Raw genomic sequence first — 18,772 nt, forward strand, 5'->3', positions numbered from 1 at the left:
GGAATTTATGAAAGCGGAACCATTAACATAACGTGTCTACACGGACACATTTCATTTGCCCACCTAGACCGGTAAAAGTAACGTTTATCGGTCGTTCGTCCACCTTTTGCTGACTGTTATGTTTAAAATAGTAAACGTCGATAAAACCTGTTTACGCATGTCTGTTTAAATTGGAGTGTTTAAGTCCTGTGTGCACGCGCAGCTGCGGCTCGTGTGTGTGAAATGTCTCGTGCGGGTCTGAGCTGTCCGGGCTGCGGCTCCTCAAACGTCGTGGACGATGATCTGTACTCTCAGGCGCAGATGGTTTGTGTGGACTGCGGCTCGGTGGTGTCCGAGGGAGTCCTGGCTAATGATCCTATAGGAGGTTCAGGTATGAACACTGAAGAAGTCTGTCCGATTATTCTGTTTGGGTGAATGAAATTTAAAAGACACATACAAACATGATATTTCTGGATAGATAAGGTAAATAAACCTCATATTTACTGTCTGTGAAAGGAACATGATCTCCACGTATTCCATGCTCCAGGGTCATCATGGATGATTCAGGGGCAGATAGATCTTTAGTCTCATTTCAGTTGGCAAGTCATGCAATTGAACTTGCACAGCGAAAGCTGCTGAAAATAAACTTTTTTTTCAGGAAGCATTAAGTTGTAACACAATCACATTGATCTTTGAAGAGCACTTGTAGAAGTGCAAACATGACTTTATGCAGGGCTGTTTGTCTCTGAAGTGTATCAACCTTTTATAGAAGTGTTAAACCCAGTGTTCTGGAGGGACGGGTAAACAACAAAAAAGTGAATCTCCTTTATCCTCATTTCAAATTGTCATCATTTGCAAATGATGATGGTGTACTTGCTGACCCCTACTCTGTGACTCTTCTGTGTAATTATTTATTTATTGGCTTCCCTCTGTGTTTTACAGACGTCAGCTACCGCTGGACCACAGCTGTAAACAAAAAGCCTTGTCCAAACCTAATAAAAGGTGAGATCTCCTCACAGAGGGGTGTTTTTATTCTCGTGAGAGACTTATATAATAGATCATCTATATGGAGTTCATCCCGCTGTTTTCACAAGCTCAGGTTATATATCTCGTTACATCTTCGCAGGTCTGCAGCGTCTCAAAGCCATGTGCCGCCTCCTCCGAGTCAACAGTGAGATTGAGAATCTCTCAGACACTTATTACAACCAGACCTATCAGCACGAGAGCTTCATTCATGTGAGCCTCCAGAAGAAGGAAGTTCTCGCCGGCTGCTGCTTGCTTGTCAGCTGCAGATTGCTCAATTGGCCGATCACCATGGGAACCCTCAGCTGCCTGCTGGGCGTCGACCTCGCATTGATGGGAGAGGTTTATCAAGAGATGGTCAAAGTTCTCAACATCACGGCTCCGATCACCAACGTCACGGATGTGATGGAAGCGCACTGTCAGGAGTGAGTGAAACACGGCGGTCGAATGTTTCTGTATAAGAGGAACGGGTTCTATCAGCGGGATGAAAAAGAGTTAAACTAAAAATAGGTGATACATCAGAATTACTATCGACCAATCAACTTCCGTTTTGTTGTCTGTTACAAAATAATTAGAATTTAATGCATCCTTAAGGAAATACTGGTGCCAAGTGTATGTGTAAAAAAGTAATGGCATCATTGACGGTAGTATTGTGTGTACATAAGCTCTAAATGGACACGCAACAAGCGTGTCTGTTTTATTTACTCATTTCCCCCTGACAACCATTCATTTTAAGAACTTATTTATTTATTTGGCTCATTAGCTCAAGATTTCAATACCAGCAGTCCTGAAATAAAAACTTTATTTAAGTTGTTTTCTTAAATCTTTCTTTTAGTTTTCATTACCTTGCGATTACAAAGCTTTGTATGTTATTATAATGGAGAATTGTTTCCTGGCGATTTAGAAAACAAAATCATTGTCATCAATCATCAGTTATATCGGAACCCATTCGCTTGGCCACATTCATCGCCGCAACACCTGCAGGTTTGCTGTTTGCCTGACAAACCGAGCAGCGTCCAAAACTATAATGAAAGACAGATGGCAAATTAAATTCTACCTGATTTTGATTTATTATATGGTGTTAGTAATATTACACATTTTGTCAATAGTATGGATGGTTCAGTAATATAGAAATATCCCTACAAGTGTTGTTGGTTCTTATGATCCAGTCCTACCATTAATTGATCTTGATATCCTTTTGATGGGGATATTTAGCTTTTAGTTTAATTGTACAAACGGATTGGTATAAAAATCTATTATTAACATAAAGCACACATGGCTCTATTTGGAATAGCTTGCTAAATGCTAATCTGTCTGAATGAACTTGTTGACCCTAAAGCCGAGATTTCAGTGTAAGTTAATCTCTTCGGAGCCAATTAAAATTGAACTTTTTCTATCTGGAAAGCTACCAGGCAGGACAGAAATCCACCCGTGCTCTAAATCCTCCATCTGATGTACTTCAAATGAGACGTTCCAGCGTCTGATGAGCCATTTTAAAAATGTGAATTCAACATATTTACACCAGATTATTTTTCTTTCTCATAGGTACAAACTTAGCACAAGTGATGTCCCTGAAGGGTTGGCCGAGGACTCCAGGGCTCTGTCTAAACGCGCCGTGGCCTTGGTGGAGCTGGCAGCAGACACCTGGATAGTGACTGGCAGAAGGCCCGTCCCCATCATGATGGCGGCTGTCTATTTAGCATGGCAGTCATTGAAACCCACCAAGCAGCGGCTGAAATTCTCTCTGGACAAATTCTGCCAGCTTGCCAAAATGAATAGGCTCAGGCCAGCTTTAAAAAGAATAACTGAGATGAAGGAGGTGCTGTGGAAGCTGGGGAAGGAGATTCCATGGGTCATGGTGGAGGTGACGCTGGAAAATGTTATCTTGCAGGTGGGGGATATTCTGAATAACCGGTACGCACTGCTAAGAAGGGCTTTAAGGACCCATGAGGACGCTCAACTGACAGAGTGTCAAACCAGGTGTGAGGACTCTCAAACTGAGGATGACACTCCGTCAAAAATCCTTGATGCGTCCTCTGTGGAAAAATGTGAATTGAATACTGAAAAGGCCCATCAAACAGGAGATGAAGATGGCGATCTACGCACAGGACCTGAGCAGCATGATGAGACTCAGGAGAGCCCAGATCCAGCTCCAAACTGGGGGAAGAGAATGCTGTTTGCTCCGCCGTGTGTGGTTCATTCTAAGAAAAGACGAGTTGAGCAGCCTGGGCTCAAGGATGTCACTGGCGACGAGGAGATCTCCGACAGTGAAATTGACTCGTACATCCGCACTCCTCAGGAAGCCAAAGAGTTTGCTCAAACACAGAAGATGCTATCAGAAAGTGGGAAATCATAACTGGTTTCACATCAAAACCGAGCTTTATTTTAATTGGTTTCTTGTTATATAAGAAAAAACTTGTTTTTGACCCTTGAGGTTTGTTTTCTTTTTTGAAGATTTTCTATTTGCAATAAATTCTTTATTTTCATGAGATTTTTAAGATGCTACAACCTTTTAAATGTAGCTCATGCCGTTCAAGAATGTATCCTTTTGGTTGACGTTTAAATTAATAAATGTGACAGTGTTAAAAACACTGAATTTATTTGTTACAGTGGCGGTAAGCAACATGAACATGACAAAAACCTTCCACTTATCAGTTTGCAACCTCATTTCACTCCACTCAGCTTCGCCCACCAAATGCTGCGTTGAACATACAAGCCAACAAACTGTCTGCTCCCTTCAGCCAGTTACGTCAATCTGAAAAGACAGACCAGGTGACTAAAATACAAATACTAAACTAAATACAAATGTTATTAATGTATTGATTAATGCACTGACAGAAACAGAGGAGAAACACATTTCTTTAAAGGAGCGTTTGAATTTTGAAATGCAATGATTTATTTATTTTTTTTATTTAACCAAAATCGTGATGAAAAAACGTTTCTTGCTGTAGTTTTGAAGAGAATATAATGTAACTCAAAAATCTTTGGACATAAACATAATATAATAGGTGCACCAAATTAAAATGTTTGTCCAAAATTTAATGAGGCAAGAATCATATTTTGGTTTTGCAGATCTGAATCAACTTACCCTTGAGTTGCCCACATTTATAATAAGCCATAGTTGAGAAAGCACTGATGAAAAAAACAGATAATGCCCCAATTCTAACATGTTTCAGTTTTGGGGGTCCTGGTACTTTACCTACTGTTTAATTATTGTACTGGGGCCAAAGTACAGAACTGAGACATTGACAATATAGTCTTTACCAGCTTGGCTTTTCTGCTAACAAAAAGTCTGCTATGGAAAATAAGCTTTAACAAGCTAACCATATAAATAGGACAGTTTAAATTGCACTAAAACTCACCAGCATGAGGATCCAATTATAAAGTGTGAGAGATTACAATGCTGCGGTACAGGGTTGTCACAGGTACAGGATGTGAATTTCTTTAGAGAATGCGTTTATCCAGGACTTGGTTTATATCAGCACGCTGAGTTTTGAATGTGTTATTTCATCCTTGCTGAGCAACATATGACACTTTATTTACGGTTTAATGTGTCCAGCTTGTGTATTATATGCACACAGCATGGAGGAAAAAAAAGATACATAGTGCTGTGGTTTTGTAGCCATACAGCAGACATTCCAGTGTGATGAGCAGAAACAGACCGTGGTTAGATTAGGAAGTAGTATGAATATTCAATCTTATAAATGTGATGTCCTTGTTGGAAAGCTGGGCAGACAATAGCAGTCAAGGAGATCCATAAATTATTGCATTGTTTTAATGTCCTCAATAAGTCTAGTTAATATGCAGAAAACACTTTTGTCCTCCCTGTTATTAAATTAGTTGAATGAAATTCTGCTGTGACACTACGCTCTGACCAAGCTGGATATAATTTCATTCAGTGCTCTGCTGTCATGGGGTTAGATTGATCTGAAGTAGAGAGCTCTTTGAAATGTCCGTGTTTTTATTCACAGTTGTATACAGAGTTTTGTACAGGCTACAAATCATACTTATTTTTTATACAGGTTTTTTTTTTTTTTGCACGTCAAAACCCAATTGATAGACATAAAGAGCAAAACTAAAGGCACATCCACATTTGTAGCACTTAAAACGTTTTGACTTTGGTGAGTTGTCACTGCTTCAAAGATAAATCTGTCAGCCCGCAGGGACAAGAACAATTTGCATACAGAGAATACAAGATGTCAAAGTGCAAAGCTAAGTAACAATAGAACTGGACTGCAGATAGTGAAAACACTATAGTGAAACTGTTCAGTCCCTTAATACATTTTGGATTATAATAGGCTGCTTTGATTATTTGAGAATTGTCAATACGATACTTTGCTTTTCCACACAATTTAAATCACATTCTCTTGACAATCTAAAAACAAACAAACACAGAAAGCACAAAAAGCAATACAGAACAAAGCACTCCACTACAGTGGGTATTTTTTTCAAACAGCAGTTTTGCAACACCATCCAAAGTTGATTAATATTAATGTTAAGGTGCACATTCATCAGCTCCTGCTTTAAGAAAAGACACAGACGTCAGTGTCCAACCACATCTGCAATGAACATTTCCAAACACAATTTTAACTGAGGGTCCTTCATTCAACTTATATCCATGCGCACTTCTCAGCTATCATTTTTGTGAAAAGCCTAAATGTTTTTATTCCATTCATTTATTAAAATAGAAGAGCTTCAGCCTCTAGATATCAACTCTTCTGAATCCCATGCTCCTTCCAACTGTTTCATCACCTTATTCAAGTCTAATGTGCGTCATATAATTGCTCTTCAAATATTACGTTCAAATTTGTAATGGTGCATAGGTTCCTAAATCTAATGGATCAGATCGACAAAAATATAATTCTTTTGTGTGATTCAAAAGATTGACGTGATCTACTAAAACACACTTTTTCTCATCTATGCAGAGCACATCTGCAGCGTGTGCTGTAAGTCAGACCAAAGACCAAAGTGAGCGCATTCATTTAAGGAATGTATCTTCAGTTTCTGCACCATACGAAGCAATGTGTACCGGTGTTTGTTTGGCTAAGATCCTTTTCACCATTCGATATTTCTAATGAACTTTTTTGTTCTTACCTGGTTGGTAATCCTTATTCCATCAGCACTGTTGGACCAAGTATTGGCAGAGTTAACTTGTTTTTCTCTTTTCATCCATTTCTTTGTTCTAGAAAAAGATGTCTACTCAACCGTTTGTCTGATGCCTCTCAGTTTGATGTCATATTAGCATTCTTTAAAACCTCTCTCAATTTCAGTGATCCCATGACCCAGCTTCCAACACCAGTGATTACGGAACTGCACAATCCCTAAAAAACTCCGGTCTATGATCTAGCCTTTTAAAAATGAATGACCTGAATTTCTTTAACTTTTCTGCTAATTTTCTTCAGAGGATAACTTTGAGAACTTCACCTTTCTTGTGAAGCATTGGCCTTTGGCTAGTGATAACATCTTTACAGATGAAATTATAAATAGGAGATCGTTAATATACTGTGTCAGCGTGCTAATGTTCCCTAATGGATGAACCATTTCCTGTTCGGAGAATCTTTCAGGTTTCCCCTTTTGAAAAACAACTTGAAGGACCAACTTTTTATTTTTTTAATTATTAGATCGCTTCACCATTAGTAGTTATTCCTGGGCCACAGAAGAAAGCTTCCTTTTTGCTACAGAATAAACTGCAATCTTTGTGGACACCTAGTTTTTCCCTAATGTTCCTGCAGGTATGAATCAGCAACTCAAGCTAGAAGCAATAATAAAAGAAAGTCCTCATCACAGCACCACACTGGCAGCACAGTGATTTGTAGGAACTCCGATGCGATGATGGCACTTAAACATTTTCCGTAACTCTGCCCGAAAGCGATCATGTAGCCATGCATAGAGGAAAGGGTTGCAACAAGATGAGCTCATGGCGCACAGGTGGCACAGCAGCTGGATGAGTAAAAAGTAGCGCTTGTTGATGAGATGAATGTCTATATCTCGCAGCACGTTGAAAACATGAATGGGAAGCCAACACACTGCAAACGCAGACACCAAGAGAGCAACTAGGCGAAAGATCTTTCTCTTCCTAGCTTGTTGAATGCCCGCCTGGTCTTGTGACCTATTTCCCGGTGCAACACACTTCTTTAATTTGACAGTAATACAGAGATAAGAGACAAAAACGGCTGACAGAGGCAGGATGTATGTGACCAGCAGGGTGCTGTACGCGTAAACACGTCTTTCTTTTTCCTGTCCCAACCAGAACTCCTCACAGATGGTGAAGCCTTCGTCTTTAAACTCCACGTGGTAGGTGTGAGTGATGGCCGGGGCTACGAGGCCGCAGGACAGCAGCCAGATGCCGATAAGGACGGAGACACAGGTAGACACTGAGGTACGCTTCTTCAGGGGATGCACAGTTGCATAATATCTGCAATGAGGAAAAAGCAGTACAGTTTTCTCATGCTCAACCAATCACAATCAAGTTCATGCCTAAAAGCAATAATGAAAACTTGTTATTATTCTTAAGTATTGATGTTTAATTGATTCATCTGCACTGAAATAGCAGTTCCACAGAATCCCACAGTAGTCTCTTAGATTTTCATAGCATTATTTCATAATTTTTTTTTAAAAGACAACCAAAAACCACTTAAAAATGAAGACACTTTAATCTGAATGATCTAAATAGGCCAAACAAAATAATTGAATTGCACACTTTTAGGCTATACTGGGGAGAAAGCAGTGGAGCTGTAATAAGTGATTCTCTTTGAAAGCGACGCCAAGGTGAGTTTACAAGAGCCAAGATTGACGGTATCGTCCTCGCGCTGAGACACGAGAGAAATCAACGGAGTGAGTGCAGGACTGCAGAAGGAATTTTGATGTTTGACTTTTTGATTCAGTGAGCAGCAGGGATTCTGGGGCTGTGTTTGTGTTCCACCTTGGGACGAGTTTTCTCAGCTCATACCTCCTTCTTCCGTCTGTTAAAACTTAGATAATTGGATGTTGGGCTGGTACCATTGCAGGCACAAGTTTCCTAATATTGAAATTTTGGCGAATGAAATGTAATTACTGTGACCTGTGACAGATAGGACTTAAAGTTTTTTGTTTGCACTCATTGACGTTGTTTCCTCCTTTCTAGATCTTTGCTTGTGTTGCACTTAATCACTGATGTACATTACTTTGGATAAAAGCAAATTGTAGAGCCTACTTCAGCCACCCACTATTATGTGAACCCAATTAGTTGAATTGCCGGGAGGTCATTTTTGTTCACAGAGACTTTGAGTTATATATATTTCTGTATATAGAAAGCCAGAATAAAGTTTATATTATTTAATAAAGCTTGCATTGAATGATTAATAGTTAAGTCACATATATTTATTAACAATAATTAGCCAGCCCTTGGTGTTAAATTTCCTCTCAAAGTAAGTACGCTCTCACAAACGCCTTTCTTTAATGAGTGTGAATGAAACATGAGGAATTTTTTGCCTTGACATTTACACTCAACTCATATTCAGAATTAGGTTTTTTTTAAATAGACCCTAATCCTAAATGTATTAGATATTCCGGGAATTTTCTTCATGTTATTTGAAGTTCATTTATTCACGGTTGCTTCAGGGCTCAGTTTGTTTCACATGAGATTACAGACCAAAATTACATCAAACCATCATTAGACACGTGCTGCAATGAAAAAGGGAAGAGAAGGAGGAGGAGGGGGAAAAGTTTTTATGGAGACGGATCCACCCACCTGTCCACAGCAATAGCCGTTAGTGTGAAGACTGAAACATAGACTGTCACAGGTTGAATCAGGTACACTACATAGCACATGGACCGGCCAAACACCCAACCACACGGGTTGAAGGCGTAGGCGAGAGTGAATGGCACACAGGTCACACACATGAGCATGTCAGAGAAGGCCAAGTTCCCTATGAAGAAGTTGGTCACGTTGTGCATCTTGCGCGTGCGGCAGATGACATACAGGAGCAGGTAGTTCCCAAAGACACCCACCACCACGACAAGCACGTAGCAGGGGATGATGAGCGGCTTGAAGGTCTGCAGCAGGGCCACATCTGCAAACTGGGAGCTGCGGTTGGAGGAGTTGTTCTGCACGGTGACTTCGTATATGTGTCCATCTGTGTGCTCTCCTGGACCAGATGGCTGTGTGCTTCCAGCTGAGCCACTGTGATTACCCTCCATGGCAGCAAAGATCAATCCCCAAATGCCTACATCATCCAAAATACAATAAAACACATTTTCAGCTGGTGTGACAAAACACTGAAACCTTTCTATAGAGCCAGTTAAATGTGCTTAAACCAAGGACACCAACACATTCACACAATAAGAGCACATTATCAAAGGGTTTATTATTATGAAGGCGTTTGGATGTGAAAAGTGAACATTCTGCATCCTCTGCTAAAAGGTACATAAGGAAAATGTCAAGTCAGAGAGTTCTGCTTGCATTAGTGCGATTATGGAGCTATCATTCAGAAATCTATTCAGCCTGTCTGAGCTGCTGCGTTTGGATGCATTTACACATTTTACATTATTTCATATTATTGTCACATAAACCAAGCACAGAATGAATTGTAATATATACAAATAAGAAAGGTAAAGTTGTAAAAAGATATTGCATTTGGAATGAGATGGCAAAATCCCCCCATAGCCCAGTGTTCATCTGTCTACTCATGAAATGTTTTTATATCAATCAGCGAGAGAATGACAACTTTTATACGTTTAGTATGTGAGTGTATCTCTTAACCTTTGATCACATACACTGACTTTATATAAGAAATGGATGTAGCGAACCTCCTTTGGAATTCTGTTTTGAAGCTGAAAATGTTGACGTTTTGGACATGACAATTTTATTTAGGAGCCACAAGAGCTAATATTTGGACTACTGAGTGAATATGAATGGCTGCGTCTGTATCCTCGTTCACAGGTTGGCGAAGCAATGACTTGTAAAACACAGGTAGCCATACCCTAAATCATACCCTAAAACAAGTCAAAGAAAATCATACCTCTGATTCAGCACACGTCATTACAACTCGTTACACAAATTAAAATAAAACTACAAGTTATGATGAAACAAATTTAACAGAAACACCGTGACAACAAAAGGTGGTTAAATTCTGCTTAATACAAAGTTAAAATTAACTTTCTGAATGATTTATCTTATTGCAGGTTTTCTTTAATTTTGCACATAAATTCTCCTGCTATCCTGCTTTGCTGCTGTAAATGTACATTTCTCTTAGCTTATCTTAAATTCCTCAAAGTCTTTAAGACACTTTGAACCTTACCCTATAACTACATGATCAACAGTTCTCACTATTCTGGAGGTTTTGTGCTGCTGTAAAGTTATCTGCTGAAGCTTACACATACTCTGCTTATTCGTGTGGTGCAGATGTACAGAATGGGACTATGGGACCTTTTTCCATGAGGAATTGATTTATACTATCAGTTGATGAGAAGGCTTATCACACAAATGTAATTATATTATTAATGAACAGTATGGGAATTTATTTTTAAATTAATCTGTCTGCTGTCTATTTGACATGCACAGGATCACAATGATATTAAAGTCTCAGTTTATTTTGTGTCCACGTAAACACAAAGGGAGTGAGTGAAACAACGCACAGTTTGTGTGTGAAGTCTTATTAAACGTGTAGAATACATTCGTTTTGACCTAAACTTATTCACTGGGAGAGACCGAGTGGGAAGAATCAGTTTTGAATCTGGATAAGAAAATTGGATCAGCAGATTGAAAGGATGGAAACAGTGGAGAGAGAGAGAGAGAGAGAGAGAGAGAGAGAGAGAGAGAGAGAGAGAGAGAGAGAGGAATGACATGAGAAATTAGCCACAGGTTGGATTCAAACCCTGCTGCCCGCTTGATGGACAGTATCCTTTGCACAGTAACCTCTAGGATACTGGCAACGTGACTTCCTTTAAATATGAGTATTTAATATGGGCTAAAACCACAGGTCACTGTATTGTATGAATATAAAAGCCACAGTGCATACAAAAGTCATAGAGTTATATAAAACCAAGTGCGTGTTATTTTCCTTTGAGGCAGATGTGTCCACATAGATTTAGTTCCCTTATAAAACCTTTCATATTTCCTAATATTTTTCTCCCACACTGACATAGTCCAGATGAAATTAGGATAACTGTGTAAAAATGTACATATATCATCTACATAATTTTAAAATAATAATTGAAATAAAAGAGAAATACAAATCTGAATACCCTCATACTGCACTTAGTTCTTACAATTATGCACATGCAAACTGAAACTGTAACTTTTAACTACTCCGAGCAGTGTGACCTTCATGGCATGCGAATAATGTCCTATCTGATGTTTGATGATGATAGGTGTGAGACAAAGTGTTAGACAAATACAAATAAGAATCACTCGGTGACCTACCTGTGTTGCTGTTTTTCAGTGTAGAGATGAGTGTGAGTGGCAGACCGTTCTTCTGAACGTCTCCACAGTGAGTGAGCTGAAGCTGTTTGAGAGAGAGAGAGAGAGAGAGAGAGAGAGAGAGAGAGAGAGAGAGAGAGAGGGAGAGAGAGAGAGAGAGAGAGAGAGAGAGAGAGAGAGAGAGGGAGAGATGTCTGTATCAGTGACAGGAAGCCAATAAGATGGAAGAGAAGCACAAAAGATTCATGTTCTGGTTGGACTTGGAGATGACGTTTGATCTTGAGCTGATTAGTTACTGCACAGGTTTAGCACTGATAGATCTTAGGATTGAGACAGTAACTGCAATTATTGATTAACCCACCCACAGGCATCTGCAGGTCTCTATTATTTATACGCCTCGTTGTTTGTTGATGCATCTACAGATCTCTTGCCTGGAGTCTTCTGATTTACCACCTTATAAAAGACTTTCTATCGGGGTGTTTCAAACATTTTCTTCAGACATTGATAAAACAGGATTATTTTTCTTAAATTTTCAAAGATGTATTTTTTTTATTTTCGTCTTTATTGGATAGGAAAGTGGATAGACTTGGAAACTGAGAGATGGAGTGTTCAATAATGTTGCGTCTTAAGATGTGAACTTTGACGATTTGAGCGTTCTCTGATTGATGTGTGAGTTGCTAACGGTCAGATAATAGCGAGTGTTTGCTTTCATCAAACTGTAAGTTAAAACTACAAGTTTCAAGGGACTGTCAGTATGCTGACACACGTTTTGATGGTGTTATATGATTTGAAAGACATAAGTACCTTTTAAAAAGTAGTATTAATATTGGAGTAAATGCTGACATTAGCTGTTGTTTTTACAATATTAGGTCTGTTCTAGTACTCCAACAGCAACATCATGTAGAAGTTTGCATGCATGTACTGTTGAGCCTCAGCATATCGCTGAGTCTAATATGTTAGTCTAGTAGTTGTTCTTATTCAAAAAGCCTTGCCTGTACTGAGCCCATGGTCTGAGCCTGATACCATTCAAATCCTTGTGACACCCAGAAGGTTTTTAATGAACTTATTATTGTATGGAAATGATAATATAGTTTGCATACTGTTTAAATGTGCAGCTCTCTGAGGGAGCTTTTCACCTTTCTGTGGTTGCTGCCTGACTGTAGTACAGTGTTTATGTCATGCTTTGGCTGTCAATATGATAGGGTATGTTTTTAGAGCTTCAATAGTTTGATGGCATTATTCAGCCATAACTTTGTCATCAACAATGCGGCGACCCTTCTCTTACTTGAATGCAATTGATTTGTTGTGCAAGTATGGTTGAATGCAATATATTGTCAGAGCAGGTCACACATCAGTTAATCATTGAAATGTAAATTATCACCATTACATTTTTTATCCATTTTTTAACATGAATGTTAATTTGAAAGAGTTAATGCAACTTTTAACCTCCTTTCGATTTGGTTTCCGTTAACTTTATTTTCGTTACTTAAGTCCACTTTCACCAACATTCAGCTAACCTCATTTGTTCCTGACTCTCTAAAGAGTCTAGACTGCGGACCCTGTTGTTATCCCCTTTTTCTCAGCTTACACGTCTGTGTCATGTGTAATTTAATGTGACGTGGGCCATAGAGGGGAAGAAGCAAATGACTGTTTCTGTTCAGGCTCAGAAACAGAGAATACAAGTTTCTGATTGGTCAAATGAGGTTGTATTCAAACACTGAGCATGATTAGTACAGAGAAAACAGCTGAACAGTCATCTTGGAATTTTGAATCAATCAGTGGATCTTATATGTGTAATATGTTTGTTTTAAATATTTTAATGGATTTGGATCTGGAGGACTTTTTTGTTGTAATAGACTGAAAGGAGATGTAGCCTACAGACCTTCAGACAGTAAGAAGAATATAACAGAAAGGCATGTTTGTTTGTCGTGATCTGACAGCTTTCGAGAGCTGAACAAGTTCTTTACAAGACGGTGATGTTGAAAAAACCACAGAGGGGAAGGTGAGAAATGAAAACACCTTCTTTTATTTGTAGATCTTCAACACAGACATGTTTAAATTTGAGTTTTATAGGTCATCGTGTCCTCTAAGAACTCAAATCTATTGACATTCAAAAAAAGCAACAGATTTTTTTGTTTTAATACCAATTTATGTCAATGTTACCTTCAGCTTCTATTAAATATGAACAGAATCAACAGATTAATCAACATTAAAGTTATCGTCTTTGTGAACGGATTCATTGTTAACGGAGTGACATTTTAGATTCACCAAGCCAACCACTGTATGTTTGAATTCCATTATCAAATACTACAAGAATTTTCAACTAATCTTCAATTGTCAGATTCAGGTTAGTACCTTTGTTACCTTTGGTTGTCAATAATAACAAATGGACCTTCTCATTGTTCAAGTGTATTACTGGATGAATGTCAGGAAGCAGTGATGTTTCCACAGTTCTTTGTATATTTATATATATCTTTTTGCAAAGACTCTAAAAACCTCACACTGCAGTTGAAAGAGATAAAGTTGTTGTCATGTATAAAACAGCACATGGCTTCCTAGGAGCAGAAACCCTGTCAACTATAGATAACAACAGCAAACAAACAGGACAGGAATCCATGTATGGGCTGAATAATAAGCCCTTTATCTAGTTTGTCTGCTTGTATGACAGGCAATCCTGTAAAACACATATACACTGAATTTACATTGTGGAAGCAAGGCTGTCTTTTATCCTTTCATCTGAACCTGTAAGTCTGAGGGATAAAATGATGGAGAAAACAAGAGATTCCATTTATTTCCCAAGAGGTAAAAACGTGACCAGCTTTAGGAGGTAGCATGTCTATCTGCTAGTTAGCGTAGCATGTAGGTAACTTAAGGGGCAATAGTTTACAAAAATAAATGGAGTCATATATTCTTTCCAATAAGGTAACATTTCCCTCTAAACGAAGCTAAAATGTGTTGTTTTATTGTGAAAACAACACAAACATTCACAAGAAGATGTGGCTGATTTGGATAAGTCGTACTTTGTCAATACATTACTATTGACTCTTTTAAAATGTGTTTGACTGAATATTATAACTTAATTAGCCATGGTTTATCATATCATGTTCATATGCAAAAATATGTCAGTTCTGCGTTAAAACTATATTAGAGAAATAAATATAGCCTCTTAATGTCAAAAGTGAACCATCAACTGCTGTCTGGGACCTACCACCAATTTTTCAAGCGTTCTTTGGAGCCAGATGATTTCCAGATGTGGATTAAAAATAAAAAATAAAAACATTTGTGCAAAAACGATCTTTGTCTTTGCATGGGCTTGACCTGGTTTACGGTCTCACTGAGAAGAGATAACATATATGACCAGATTGTTTGCTGCACTTAAATTCAATATATGTATCGGTTAAGAGATAAGAGAGGAGATGAGAGGAGGATGTGGACCCAGACATTCCTTTCCCTAGAAACATTATCCAGCACTTCCTGGGGGATTCTGAGGTGTTGCCAGGCCAGTTGGTATGTAAAATCCTTCCAGCAAGTTTTGGATCGAACTCCTCCAAGGGGAGGAAACAAGGATACATCCAAATCAAATTAATTGAACCATCATAAGCGAGGCAAAGAAGCAGCAGCTCCACTCCAGGTGTCCAGCCATAATCCAATCCTGCCAGATTTACATTCAATAAATCCATAGTTTTTTAAAGAAAGAATCAATCACATTATGACCTGTGCATGTTATTTCTTGCTCTAAACTAAATCACATTATTGTTGTTGTTATATGTATAATATGTTATCAATTGTTTTACAGCAGGATAAACATTAGCTAGATATTTAGATATTTAGACTTGCTGCTCTTTTAAAACTACGATCAAGTATTTCAGACACATTAAGGGAATATAATCGGACAGTTCACATAATAGGAGTTCAAACTTGTTGTAAAATAAAGAGAATGCTTATACTGCTTATAAGATATTCCCCTTCCAAATAACACATAAGTTAACCATTCCTTAAAATCCCAACTTTATCATTGTATAATTGAATATTATTTATTCTTAAAACTTAGATTTTGAGAATAAGGACGTGTATCAATGTATTCTTTTAATGTGGCTCTATAGGCTTTGCATCACTACTGACAATGTCCATTTAACCATATTTAATAACAAATCTCAAGAGGAAACAACCTGAATACAAATGGAGATTTAAATATACACTACAGGAAATGTTGAGTGGATTAGCTACTTAGTCGTCATCAAGCCTCTTTGTGGTAGCACTGTTTTGCAGCAAAATACCTGCAGCACACTACATAGCCATTACAATATGTAAACCGAATAATCTATCATCTTTTTTTACTTAAAATTATATCAATTTGGATGCAATAATGTAAACATTCTCATTGACAGTTTGTCTTCAAGGCTAAATTCTAGTTGAGGTGTCCACTGGACTCAAATAACTGATCGGTGCATTGTTGGCTGTGGACCTGGAATACTAACATAATGAGACTTACTGACATGGTAAAATAGCGTTGTTCTACAGCCATGTATAGCCTAACTTTGGTGCTGGTTTCTCACTGAAAGATGAGTGCTGAGAAGCATCTCCTGTGGCTAATACACCTATTAATAGCAAGAACATCATACAACCCTACTTTAAAAACCACCACCTCTTTCATAAAAGACAATGACAGCTCTTGTTGCCAAGCACTCTGTAGTTATAACAGCTACTCACCTACTACAACTCTAAGAACCCTGATGTCTCCCTGACAGTGAGAATAAAGCACTGCTAATGAACACAAGGAGTGTGCTTGAAGTTCTCCATTAGCAGACTTTATTTTAGTGCTAAATTGAGTAAGCTTTGCACTTCTCATCACGGTGAGTCCTGATGGTGACGCAAAAGGTTAGATGTTAGGAGTTATAGCTTCTTTAATAGATTTGGTACGGACGCAGTTGTGTCCCATGTAGGGAGTCTGTAGTCCTCCAAGTGGACAGGGGAGACTCCTGTCCGGCATGTCACACCCACTCTCTCTCCTGATTACTTTCTCTTTCCACTGCCCTATCCAATATAAAAAGTTTGAAAACGACTTTGGTAAATGCCAATAGGGACATAGAAAATAGTTGAATTTTGTTCTGAAAGGTCAATTGGAGAAAAGCAGTCAAGGTAAATATCAGGTTTTAGTGATACTTCTACTGAACCAAAGTTTAAGGAGGAATCTGCACCATATAAAGAGCAGGCGGTTACTAATTTTGTTTTAATGTTATGAATTTTATTATGAAAAAAGCTCAGAATCATGACTGCTGAATCTGTTATTCTTAACACACTTTGAATTGGCTTGTTATTGAAATGTGCTATATAAATAAACTTGCCTTCATGAAGAAAGAACAGTTTTAGTTGGCCTTGAAAGTGGATCCAAACAACCAACTGGTTTGAGCGTGTTTGTCTGTATGAGTGTCTTAGCTACACACAACAGGTGACACATGGATAAATTCCATGTGTTGCTTGGCTGTCTTTGAATACTTTTGTTGCAGCAGCTGTCATGGGATTCTGTGCACAGAAATCAAATTCAACATTTTTGCATCCCAGTTTAATACACCTCCAGCTTTATGTGCAAAAAGCAACAGTTGAGCCATGAATGTTTTTATACTCGGCTTGTCAAAACAGATTCTATATCAATTCTTTTCCAGAGCCTTTTTAATATTAAAGTGTGTTCAGGGGTTCTCTGTCTGTCAGTGAGTCGGGAGCTGAACGTCTCTCTGGTGGCTGACCCTCTTACTAAGCTCTGAATAGCTCACATTAAAGTGTTTCCCCTCCCTCACTGAATTACTAATTTATCTCTTCAACTTTTTTATTCATTTCTGCAGATTCCTCCTTTCTGTTACATGTTTTCTGTCTGCTGTGCTTCAAGCCTTCAAACAGAGCCTTCTACAAACTGACAGACAGCTTTAATGACTAACGTGAACTGCACGAGAATTGAAACACAGTTTAAAGACTGCAATCAGTGTACAACACATCATGATAAAAGCACAAGCGTATTTACTTAAAGATGTCAGAAAGTCAGTATTATGCGATTGACTGCATCATCTCTGATTTGTCGCTCACTGTACAGTGTTATACATTCATGGCTCATTCAATACCTTTGATACAGAGGTAATTAACTTATGCTGACGTCTTTCAGACTATCTGGTTTGTTTTTCTGCTTTTTGTGTATATTTCTCCAATGGGATCATTTTGTTTTGCTTAAAGGGAATACATTTTTGTTTATAAGTTAAATGAAAACTAAATAATTGGACATTTAGATTTGACGTTTGACTACACAAGAGACCAGGGTGAAGGGTTTTTAGAACATTTATTATGATACAGATTGTTGTGGATAGTGCTTATTGATGTATTTATTTAAAGTAGGGACAGTGAACATGTTACAGATATGTTTGATTATAGCCATACGCTTATTACCATCTGTAGTCGCTAGGCAATATCTGGATTCTTTTTAACCTCCTATTGAGTGAAACCAACATGGCTGTCGGAGACACTTTAATTAACCTGATTTATTGTTATTGTAATGAAATATGTGCTTGTCCTACTCTGACATGTCAAACCGTATGCTGTGAAGAAGGGTCAATTTTGATTAGCTAAGAATGTCTCTATTATTAATAAGTGGTTTCATAACACCTTAAACACATAACAAGGTATTACTTCTACATTATACAGTAAGTTCACTCAAATAAATTGCCAATGTGAGTATTAGGGAATCGGGATTCAATCCAACTTCCTTAAAAGCTTTCATTGAAATAGCACATTTATAATTGTAATATTCTACAGCCCAACTTTGAAGAGGGAAATTATTAAAAGCTGCCACTTAAGTGTCCAAACACAGATGTTATGTGCAGTAAAACCAACATTTAATAAGTGATCTAATGTTTTGCAGCGTTACACTTATTTCAATCAGATTTTAAAAATTTTATTTGAAGAAACCTATTTTGTAAAACTGGGATTTCACAGGGTGAGTCACTTTGGATGTTATTCAACCAGAGCAAATACTGTATGACAGTGATGTCAGCATCCTGAGATCAAGTAGATCTATAATTCTTGCACTGTTTAGAAACAGATCTATGCAGAAAACACTTGTTGTAACTGAATGAGTACATTCAGTGGTGGTCAGATTGGATATTGTTTTATTTAAGTGCTCACAGAATGCTGTGACATCAACGTGATCACCATTAAAGGGATACTTCACCCATTTGCATGAAGCTGTGTATCATTAGAAACACGGTAGTAGTGTTTCTACCATGTTTCTAATGATACAAAGCTTCATGCAAATGGGTGAAGTATCCCTTTAATGTTTCATAGCAGCTGTGCTTGAAAAGTCAAAGTGTTGTCGTTCCTTTAGACTTC

The 18,772-nt window shown here is 38.1% G+C and overlaps 2 protein-coding genes across 2 annotated transcripts; one reads left to right on the top strand and one right to left on the bottom strand.

The window, feature by feature from the left end:
- The first annotated feature begins 14 nt into the window (after positions 1 to 14).
- On the top strand, positions 15 to 3,591 carry brf2 (BRF2 general transcription factor IIIB subunit). Its single transcript, XM_079363875.1, has 4 exons — positions 15 to 370; positions 922 to 981; positions 1,106 to 1,427; positions 2,548 to 3,591. The coding sequence occupies exons 1-4, from the start codon at positions 223 to 225 to the stop codon at positions 3,356 to 3,358; spliced, it is 1,341 nt and encodes a 446-aa protein (XP_079220001.1). The 5' UTR covers positions 15 to 222; the 3' UTR covers positions 3,359 to 3,591.
- Positions 3,592 to 6,393: 2,802 nt separating this feature from the next.
- On the bottom strand, positions 6,394 to 11,680 carry LOC306836678 (prolactin-releasing peptide receptor-like). Its single transcript, XM_079363884.1, has 3 exons — positions 11,405 to 11,680; positions 8,732 to 9,206; positions 6,394 to 7,417 (listed from the first exon to the last, which is right to left on the bottom strand). Exons 2-3 carry the CDS (start codon positions 9,178 to 9,180, stop codon positions 6,784 to 6,786), a joined length of 1,083 nt encoding a protein of 360 aa, XP_079220010.1. The 5' UTR covers positions 9,181 to 9,206; positions 11,405 to 11,680; the 3' UTR covers positions 6,394 to 6,783.
- Between the last annotated feature and the right edge of the window lie 7,092 nt (positions 11,681 to 18,772).

The sequence above is a fragment of the Symphodus melops genome (assembly GCF_947650265.1).
Source record: "Symphodus melops genome assembly, chromosome: 16".
NCBI classification, from domain to species: Eukaryota; Metazoa; Chordata; class Actinopteri; order Labriformes; family Labridae; genus Symphodus; species Symphodus melops.

Coding starts and splice junctions, on each gene's coding strand:
- LOC306836678 (XM_079363884.1), bottom strand. CDS start 9,180: ATGGAGGGTAATCACAGTGGCTCAGCTGGAAGCACACAGCCATCTGGT. Junction 7,418..8,731: donor ACGGCTATTGCTGTGGACAG/GTGGGTGGATCC, acceptor TCCTCATTGCAG/ATATTATGCAACTGTGCATC.
- brf2 (XM_079363875.1), top strand. CDS start 223: ATGTCTCGTGCGGGTCTGAGCTGTCCGGGCTGCGGCTCCTCAAACGTC. Junction 371..921: donor TGATCCTATAGGAGGTTCAG/GTATGAACACTG, acceptor TGTGTTTTACAG/ACGTCAGCTACCGCTGGACC. Junction 982..1,105: donor TTGTCCAAACCTAATAAAAG/GTGAGATCTCCT, acceptor ACATCTTCGCAG/GTCTGCAGCGTCTCAAAGCC.